The 10,648-nt window shown below is 38.3% G+C and overlaps 1 protein-coding gene across 7 annotated transcripts in view; it reads left to right on the forward strand.

The window, feature by feature from the left end:
* Positions 1 to 10,648, forward strand: part of PSD3 (pleckstrin and Sec7 domain containing 3) — a 542,217-nt gene that overhangs the window by 329,772 nt on the left and 201,797 nt on the right. For 5 of the 7 annotated variants that reach the window (XM_081809790.1, XM_081809797.1, XM_081809802.1 and 2 more), the window contains one exon: positions 10,257 to 10,301. The exons of 1 other annotated variant lie outside the window; for it this stretch is intronic. In XM_081809790.1, the coding sequence (XP_081665916.1) occupies positions 10,257 to 10,301 (45 nt within the window). Of the gene's footprint in view, positions 1 to 5,854; positions 5,876 to 10,256; positions 10,302 to 10,648 lie in introns of those variants that run through there. One more of the 7 variants, XM_081809830.1, reaches the window with a different exon arrangement.

Consider the following 10,648-nt stretch of genomic DNA (forward strand, 5'->3'; position numbering starts at 1 on the left):
GGGTAATAGAATACAAAGGACAGTCATACCTCCCAGAGACAGGAACTGGAGAGTCAGCCTCCTTCCCTCATCGTGACTCTCCTGCTTTTCTTTACATCCTGCATTTCCCTTTCCTCCAGGCCTCTTTGCTCTCCCGTAACTCTTTATTCCATCTGGCTTTGGCTTGCCATGTCACTTAGTTCAGCCTCTACTTTAACGTGACCCTTCAGTTCAGGTACCCTTCATCATCTGAGTGCCATGGATATCTGTGTCCCAGATTTCTAGGAGTGAGCAATCGATTGGCTCAGTTTCACTTCGTGTTCAGTCAGCAGTGATCACGATGGGAGTTGAGGTACTTGGGGCCTGTTCTTTCCAGGCACTGTGGATGAAACAGCTCCTCTAGGAGAGACACAGCAACTAGAATGTTCAGTACAGTGTCCTTTGCCCATTTTTTGATTTGTTGTGTTCATTTATCTCTTTTGGGTCCGTAGAAGTCCTTTACATATGTAGGCTAGTGTTGTCTTTATCTTATGGGTGTTTTTCTGTCCATTTATCATTTTTCTTTTGCTTGGTGTTTTTGCCATGTAATTAAATCTGTCAGTTAAAACATGATTTCTGCTGGTGTAATGTTGAGAAATACCTTCTCTGTGAGGAAATTTTACATTTAGCTATATTTTCTTCTAGTTCTTGATGGTTTTATTTTTTATGTGCCCCCTGAATTGTGTTAAATTTTAGAGGAATTTGAGAAATGATTATCTTTGCCATTTTCATTCCAGGAGTATAGTCTTTATTTAGTACTCATCTTTTTTTTTCTCTTAGCAAAGTTTTATAGCTTTATTTTAGTTCTGTGCTTTTAAGTTTATTCCTAGCTACTTTATAAATTTTATTCTTATTATAAGTAGGATTTTTTTTTCAGTTATGTTTTCTAGTTGCTCCTTTATGGTTTATTAAAGCTATTTTAAAAATATTTTTATTTTATAATTGACCATCTCAGGCAGGCTGGCTCATACTAGTTCTGATAACTTTTTTACTTGATACTTTTGGGCTTTACATGTGGAGAATTTTAATATATAAGTATTAATCACTTTATTTCTACCTTCATCTCTTCCTTTCTTCTTTCATTTATTTTGTGGTAGATCTTTTAGGATGAGGATAATAATAGTTGTATTGAACTGTAGGGCATGTCTTATACTTTTGTATTTTGTTAGGGATAATTCTGATTAGAATGCTCTGGGAACATATAAGTAAATGAAACTAGTGGAAAATGGGTCTTGACCCTCAGTTTTTTTCCACTGCCTTGTCTTAGAGCCTGAACATTTCACTTGCTACACTATTTCTGGTCCAACCACTGTCTCTAGAAAGTCCCTGTTAAAATGCACATATGATCCCTCCCATTAACATATTATGCTTGCTAATATAGCATGTCATGGACTTAGTTTTCTGATGGATTTAGTTTTCTGTTTCTGGTCTACTATTATTATGGAAAATTGAGAAATACACCTTAAATGGAATAGAAAGTGTTTTGATGCTGATGTCAGCAGGAAACCTTCATAATGTAGCAGTTGCATGCCTCTCTAGCTTCCTCTTTTGCCAGCTCTGTGTTCTGCATACCTCCCACTTCCACCCCATAACTTCAACCATAGTGAATTTTTGCTTTCTTAACTATGTTTTCTTCTTGTGCATTGGGTTTTCCTGTTCTTTTGCCCCACTCTTAGCATCCTTGTCCTCAGGGTCAGCTTCAGTATTACTTTCTCTAGGAAGGCTGATATCCTTAGACTAAGTTGTGTCCAATCATGTATTCCTAATGCACCTGGTATTTTCTTTAAAATAACATTGTAATTTTTAGGGGCACCTTGGTGGCTCAGTCAGTTAAGCATCTGCCTTTGGCTCAGGTCATGATCCCAGGGTCCTGGGATCAAGTCCCACATCGGGCTCCCTGCCCAGTGGAGGCCCTGCTTCTCCCTTTCCCTCTGCTACTCCCCCTACTTATGGGCTCTTTCTCTCTCTCTCTCTGTCAAATAAATAAACAAACAAATAAATAAATAAAATATTTTTAAAAATAACATTGTAATTTTTGAAATCATGCATTTTAAAAATTGTTACAGCTATTCAACTGTAACCTCAAACTGCAATGCCAGAGAGTGTATCTTGTATCTGCCTTATTGACCATTGTGTCTGATACATAAAAGTTCTCACCCAGTAAATGCTTCCTAAATTAATGATTAAAAGGGGAATGGAGGATAGTGCTTGGCACGCTTATCAGTGAGTTTATCAGTAAGATACTGCAGGGAGCTGCCTGGATTAGCAACAGTAGTAGCAAGAGGGAAGTTGGTGGAGTTGAAAAGGGGTAGGGACAGCGTATGCCTGTGTCAGAAACATTTAGTTGTACCTGGATCTGAACCTATGCAGAACTGAAGGGAAGGCCTGTCTTCTGTTACTGGAGTCTGAATTAAGAGTTTTGAGGAATGTGGAAGGCCGTTTCATACACGGATGAATTCTGTATACCCTTGTATACCCTTGGACATGAAGGAAAATATAACCCTGTACTTTATGCTTTTCCCCTTTAATTTATTTGCTCTCCAGGGTTGAAGTAGTGCAGCTACTGGACTTTTACATCCTCTAAAATGGCAGCTGCCTCATAAAGTTCAGGAACCCCACCTACAAGAAAGACCATATTTAAGAAGCCTGAGTGAAAAAAGGCAACAGAAAAAACAGGAATGTCTACAAAAATGTAGTATTTGGTGCTCTTTTGTTGTCAAAAGAAAGGAAGGTTTGCTTTTGTGAGCCTGGATAGTACCAGTTTATGAAAACATTTCCAGCAGTGAATGAAAAATTATCATATGGTTTCAATGTTCTTCAAGTTAAACTCGTCTTCCTATGCGTCTTTTTCATGTATTATCATACTCTATTATAAATTAAAAACTGTGGGGCGCCTGGGTGACTCAGTTGGTTAAGTGTCTGTCTTCAGCTCAGGTCATGATCCCTGAGTCCTGGGATCAAGCCCCACATCTGGCTCCCTGCTCAGTGGATAGCTTTCTTCTCCCTCTCCACTCTCTCCGGCTGCCCCCCTCCACTCTCTCTGTCTGCCCCCCTCTCCCCCCGCTCGCTCGCTCTCTCTCTCAAATAAATAAAATCTTAAAAAAAAATAAATTATAAACTGTGAACCAGAACTGAATATAAAGGAAGACCAAATATATTTTTGGTTTTTATTTTCTATGTCTCATTTATTCGTACTATGTCTTTCTTAGGCAGTCTGCTGTTTGACATAATGTTGAACTGGTATTAAAAACAAACACAGCAATTGAGCTGATTTTACGTGAGATTACTATATGACTAATAAACAAGTTGAGACTGTGTATTTTGGCAGTTTGAGTTGTGGGTGCTATATTTCAGTTCAGAGTAATTCTAGAGCTGAACACTGGCTCAGATTTAATTAACCCTTTCACTTTACAGACAAGGTAGCTGAAATATTAAGTGACTTACCTGAGGTCATGTGGCTTTCCAGTTTCAGGGCCAGACTAGTAATAGTAGCCATGCTGTTGTATGCGCTTGATGACGGTAACACTCTTACCTATCTTACAGAAGAGGAAACTGAGGCACAGAGAAGTAACTTGCCCACCTTCACACAGCTGTTGCACATGAAGCCAGGATGTGAACCAGGGTCTGGGTCTCACATGCCTGCTTTTAACCATTGAGTTGTTTTGTTTCTCCACTCAGTATTCTGTGCTGTTAAGCATGCTGCCACCTAGCATTGTTTCAGCATTGCTATTTATCCAGTATTTGGCTCCTAGAGGTGCTTTTCATACCTGATAATGGTATTCGATTTTCCCCAAGACATGCTCTGTTTCCAGAGCTGGTTGAGGTTGAACGGATCTAGTCTGTGATTAAGGAACCTTGAGACAGGAAATAGGTCTGCAAGCAGTAGGGCCAGTTCCCCCAAAAGACAAATACAGCCTCTTCAGGGACATAGCTAAGGTTATGCTGCAGTCCTTTTATTTCCTTTCTCAACCATGGAATTTTTTAGTTAACTCATTTCTTTTTCCTCAAAAGCCAACAGATGAAATTTGTTAATGCTGTAATAGCCGAAGGGTACTCTGATACTTATTAAATATTTACCATAGATCACAGAAGGTAATGTCTACTGGTATTCTTTGAAATTAATTGTAGTATGCATCTGTTCTGTGTCCTCTTAGGAAATAGCTAAAAGAAATCCCCAGGAGCTTTGGTGCATAAAATTTGCTGTAAAGCTAGGTTTACCACCAAATGGATCTGTTTTAGATGTGGGCCACAGGGGTTTATCATCGGGAAGACCAAGTAGAACCTGAACACATTTTACTGCACTTGTGGAATCCAGAGTCCACAGTGTCCAGAGGGCTTATTCATTCAATAGAAAATTGCTAAGGCTTGGTGTTTCTAGAGCTTTTTTTGAGGGGAAAAATGGTTGTGCTTTTTGCCAGTCAGGTCATGTGAGATGGTAGCCTTTTAAAAATTTCTGTTTATAAAATTATAATAAAAATTTTCTCTCAAACTTTAGAGCATCATTTAATTCATATCATATTATTTTATTTAAAGACAGAATTAAAGAAGTGCCCTTTTAGAGGTCGAGCAAAAGTGCTGTGGGATTATAAAGTCAAGTCATTTGAAGGCTTGGGTCGGCTCTATAGAGGCATTTGAATTGAGAATGGAGGAGTGAGTGGATTTCCATATGGTAGAGAGAACGAAGCACACTTGGAGCTAAGGGAACGCTCACCTGAGCAAAGGGTCTTCATAGTGTACAGGGAAGGATGCAGTGGGGACCGAGTCTGGAGGCTTGATCAGCTGATACTGAGAACACCGTGCTAGGAACAGTGCGATGAACATCATGCTGAGGAGGTAGGGGGATATTCTGTAGGCTTTGGAATTTTTTTAAGAGAATGATATCCATCCTATGATAGTAGGAGAACTCTGGACGAATGGAGATTGGATTAGAAAGAAAAGGCCCATGGTGATTGAATGTATCTAAAGATTCCTGGGTTACTATATAATCTTGAAACTTTTTTCCTTCTGTGTTTTTTAATGAATTTTTATTTTTCCTTATGTAGTTATTAAATTTATTTTACTTAAATTTATTTAATTAAATATTAAATTTAAATATTAATTTAAAAATTAAAATTTAAAAAATTTTAGATGTTAGGTACCTTGCCTTTTCATTATAAAGAAAAGTGCCTTTGTCGGGGAATTAAAAAAAATAAGAATCATGAGTAAGACCATTTTTTCTGTTATCAAAATTTGGATGTGGTAACTTGGTTGTTTCTGTAACTTGTAAATAGACTTGAATCTTTAGTATTATTAAGTGTGGGCATTTCTCATTACTAAATACATATAACAAAGCCTTCAATGGAAAAATCATCAACTGTAAGACTAGTTTGTAATTATAAAAGACCAGTTATTTTGGTAATTTAGGCTGCTTTCTACAATTAGTTAAGAGGAAAGTGGAAAATTAGAGTATGAGGATGATGTGTTTCCTCTGGTCAAATATGTAAAGTGGAAATAACCCTGAACCAAGGAGCTAGAGGATTTGGCTTATAGTTCTGCTGCTTGTAACTTTTAAATTATGCAACTCAGAGAATCTTGTTAACTTCTCTGAGTCTTTTCTTGTAAAATAAAAATAAACTGTTCACCTTACAAGGAGTTTATGAGACCCAAGAGATTTAAGAATGAGAAACATCAGATTTTATTGCTGATATAAAAAAAATCACATGCATTATCTCTGTCCTTCCTAAAACAGTCTAACTTGTATTTCTTATCTTGGCTAAAAGTTGGTTAAATTCACTATTATTCACCCGACATCCTTACGTTGTACAAAGCCAAAAGCCCAGAAGTCTACCTCAATTCTGCTTCTTCCTTCATTTCCCAGGTATAATTGGTTAAAACATTTTACTACTTTTATTTTCTCACAATTCTGCTCATTAGCTCCATTTCATTACCTTGAATTGAGTCTTTTGTGTTTTTTGCCTGGACCTTTGCAATAGTTTAATAATTGAAAGCCCCTGTCTTCAGTCTCTCTTCCTAACAAACATTTGAATGGCACTACTTTCCAGCTGCCATTTAAGCACTTTATAAATTACAACTCATTCAATCCATCTGTGTAATCCAGTCACCTTCCATAATGTCACCCAGTGATCTCTCTCAAATCTGGCCCTTTTTCTTACCTTCTTAAGTCTTTGTCTGGCTTCCTTGCCTGAGTGTTCATACTCCTCCTTCCCCTTCTCCTGCCCTGTAATCTGATGACACTGGCCTGTTGCAGTTCTCTGAACAAGCCATGCAGTTTTACTCCTCCGTAACTTGCATATAGCCATTCCCGGTGCTGGGAGAGCCTTTCTTTCATCGCTATCCACCTGGTGAATGCCTTCTTTTGGCTCAGGGTTGTGCAGGATGTAACCTTTTGCAACTGAAGCACTAACTGCTTCATGATTTCTGTCATGTTTCTAGTTATTTGTATAAAGTTCATCTTCACTCCCTTTTTTGCTCTTTATTCATCTCTGTATACTCCGTACCTACTGTGAAGTCTGGATGCTTAATAATTGATGTCAATGAGGGAACTTTGTAGATGGTTAGGCATATCTGTTAAGCCTGTGCTCTTAACCGTGATGTTAACATTGTACAAAACAATGTCAGAGTCATCATACTATTCATATCGCTTTGGTATGAGCTGATGTTAGTGAGCTCCTTGTTAGTTATAGCTGATGTTAGTTATATTACAGCACTTAAAGCTTAGAACTTACAGTACACTTGAAAGATAGAAGATGTACTTCTTCTGGCTATAGAAATACTCATATCACTCTTATACGTAGGAAATGGAAGTGGCCCTGGTTATATATAGACATAATTAGATTTTTAAAAAATCAAAAACAAAACCTTCAAAAATTTTCAAAGGGCCTTTGCCAAGACTGATATGCATTCCCAAACATTAGGGATAACACAGTAGATGTTAGTGGAATCAGTTGTATGTAATAGAACTTTTTTCTTCCTTAATGATACATTTTATTTTCCCAACAGAAAAGTACAAAAGAAACTCTTACATCACAGGGAATATAAAGTAATATGACATCATACCATCTGATGAGAACTATAGGAAGTTGGACTTAGGTTAGAAGGGAAATTGCTGTTGATATTATTCTGTTTGGATCCAACATTTGCACTAATTCATAGTGTGTAGTATACCTGTTATAGTCAGGGTTCTTCAAAAAAACAGAATCCATAGGAGATACATATAATGAGGGGATTTATTTTAAGGAATTGGCTTACGGAGGCTGAGAAGTTCCATAGTCTGCCATCTGCAAGCTTGAGGCCCAGAAAAGCTGGTGGTATAATCCAAAGACTTTGGAGCCAGAGAGGTATAGATTCTGAGTTTGAAGGCCTGAAAACCAGGAGTGATCAGGGCAGGAGAAGATGGATGTCCTAGTTCAAACAGTCAGGCAGAGGTCAAACTCAATTTTTCTTCTATTCATGCCCTCGGTGGATTGGATGATACCCACCCATATTGAGGAGGGTGAGCTGCTCTACTGAGTTCACTAACTTAGATGTTAATTTCTTCCAGAAACACCCTCACACAGACACACCCAAAAATAATGTTTAACCACATATTTGGGCATCCTGCGGCTCAGTTGAGTTGATGGACAAAATTAATCGATCATCACAATGCATTTTGTTTTAAGAAGGGAACATGCAGAAAAACTCCAGCATCTGAGCAAAGGAAGTGGCTACGAACCAACCACACACATCCTGCTGGGTGTTCTGATCTTGCCATACTTTTAAAGGCATCAGTGTGGAGGCAATGGAAGAGATCAGATTTTCACAGGTCATTCTCAGTCCATGAAAGATAGCAGTCAGTTAAAGCAGTAATGTTCAAAGTATGAATCAATGAATCATAGTTTCTTATCTTAAAGCAAATATTGAAAGCATCTTCATTCAAAATAATATTAAAATGCTTTGAGCTGTTTTTTACCAATGAACAGGGCTCCCTTCCCCCTCAGCATTCATATCCTAATTGTTACTTATTTTATAAAATATAATGATTAGGATGAAGATGCTTATAGCCAGGAGGCGTTTTAGTTATATCCGCTATAGGAGTGATTCTCAAAGTGGCCTGCACCCTGCAAATCTGAGTCTTTAGGGGTGGTGCCCAGTAATGGGCTTGCTTGCTTGCTTGCTTGCTTGCTTTTTCTTTCTTTCTTTTTTTAAAGATTTATTTTACAGAGAGAGTGAGAGACAGAGCATGAGCAGGGGGGAGGAGGAGGCAGAGGGAGAGGGAGAAGCAGACTCCCCACTGAGCAGGGATCCCCACGTGGGGCTCGATCCCAGGCCCGTGGGATCATGACCTGAGCCAAAGGCAGACACTTAACCGACTGAGCCACCCAGGCGCCCCAGTAATGTGTTTCTTTAAAAACAAGCTTCCAGGTGACTCTTAAAGACATTGAACTTTGAGATGGACTGGTGGTAATTACAATGAGAGATAGCTGGCAACTCTAAAACTACTGGTACACGGTTTTAAATTTGTTATAACCTGGGAGGTTTATTTGAAATATAACTAAATCATTGTTTCTCAAACTTTAGGACTTGGGTGGGGTTGGAGAAGTTGCCTTTGTAACAATTTCCCAGGTGCTTCTAATGTAAACATAAGTTCAAGAAACTGCTCTAGTATTTGACAGCATTATAGTAAGTCAGGGTTTTCCAAATTGTATTTCTCTAGGTGTCAATAGAGATGTTCTTAGCACAAAAGGATTTATGGTCAAATAAGCTTGAGAAATGTTAGAAAGTTAAAAAAGTTTTTTTGTTTTTGCTTTTGTTTTTAATAGCTCCACTTTTCAGAGCCTGGAATGGAATACTGTTTGGGGGGACATATAGAAAAAGGTGGCTCTTGTCCTCTGGTTTGTTCTAAGACATGGCTAAAGAGGTGCTGTTGGACTTGTGTATAGTGGGGCACACTGTGTGTTATTGGTACTCTGAGTTGGGGATTAGTTGGTTTCTTTTAGATACCTGTGTTACAGTCAGGTAATGAACAAAGCCATCTTGGTTCTACTTTTTTATTAACTGCTGCCCCCAAACACTGCAAATTTCTTTGGAGCATTTATCATGGATAATGAAGTGTGTGCCTTAGACATTGGTATGTGGCCCATGGATTTATTTTGGGGAGTTGTGGGGAACTTTTTTTTTTCCATTTTTGTTCTGTAAAATCAAGAATTCTGGGAAAGAGAAAACAAAATCTTTTAAACAATTCAATAGTTATCACTATTTTTGAGTGACTAATTTTATTTAATCTTCACTGTAACCCTTTAATGGAGGTATTATGGTCTTCATTATTTGTAGGTAAGGAAGCCGAGGCTAGGACAGGTGATATAACTTGGCGAGGCTGAGCCCTGAGCCTAAGTCTGTTTGAGTCTCCAAACTCATAATTTTTTTTTTTCTTAGTGATTTTGCCTGTCAGTTTTATTTAAGATCTGTATTAGTGCATTGGATTGTTTACTGTGGGAAATACTCTAAGACTGAAGATAGATGTGGCTCAATTTCAGTTTTGTGTCTAAGTAGTTTTGTGTTTTTGGGAAAGTCCGTAATCTCTCTGGGCCTCACTTTTTCTCCTCCATTAAGTTTATAGTGCTTTCCAGACCTTATTCCCAGAGTATTAGGAAAATTTGTGAGTGTGTGTGTGTGTGAACGTGCGCGTGCATGTGTGTATTCTATATAAAGTACCATCTGTAACTGTATGGGAAGAGAGCAGGTAATGGTATTCTCATTTATAATAATGAGCTTTCCCCAAACTTTGGCAAGTTTAAAATGGTATCGATGGGAGTTACTTCTGCAAGTATTTTGGTTGCTGTGAAGTGACTAGCATATGACAACAGTGTGACAAGGTGCAGAAACGTCATCTCTTGGGTGACTTGGAGCTGATGGCATTGCAGCAAATTGCGGAATTTAGGCTCTCCTGTGCCAGGACGAAAAAGCTAGCCTGATCTCCAATAGGACAGGACTTTTAACACCTCTGGTGAAGAAAGGGGAGGGGAGAATTCACACCTTTCCAGTTATTGCCACTTGCCTTGTATTTTCTTTTTATTTTAAGTGGTTGGGGTAAAAATCTTCTGGTAGGATTGGCGAGATTGATTTATTTTATCAGCCCTCGTTCCAAGGATAAGAATTCGGAATGTGAAAGTAAGACTACCTAGGTGATTTGACTGTAGTTGAAGAAGAAATTTAAAAATGAATTTTAAGAATGGTGCCACAGTAATTTCTGTTTCCTACAGACCCCAAAGGAAGGAGTGTATCCTTCGAGTAGAAGTTCCAGACTGGTAGGTTGTTTTTTTTGTTTGTTTGTTTGTGTGTGTTTGTGTTTTAATTTTGCTTCTTGGGTGTTTTTCTAGCTACTGACTTAGATTTTTCTTTTCTTTGTCTTCCCTCCCTCCATCCTTCCCTCCATACTGCTTTATAAAACTGGAGTTTTTTTTTTTTTTAATTCTTATGTTAATCCCCATACATTACATCATTAGTTTTAGATGAAGTGTTCCATGATTCATTGTTTGTGCATAACACCCAGTGCTCCATGCAGAATGTGCCCTCCTCAATACCCACCACCAGGCTAACCCATCCTCCCACCCCCCTCCCCTCTAGAACCCTCAGTTTGTTTTTCAGAGTCCAT

This window comes from Leptonychotes weddellii, chromosome 2 (genome assembly GCF_054177405.1).
Source record: "Leptonychotes weddellii isolate Sample4059 chromosome 2, ASM5417740v2, whole genome shotgun sequence".
Classification (NCBI taxonomy): domain Eukaryota; kingdom Metazoa; phylum Chordata; class Mammalia; order Carnivora; family Phocidae; genus Leptonychotes; species Leptonychotes weddellii.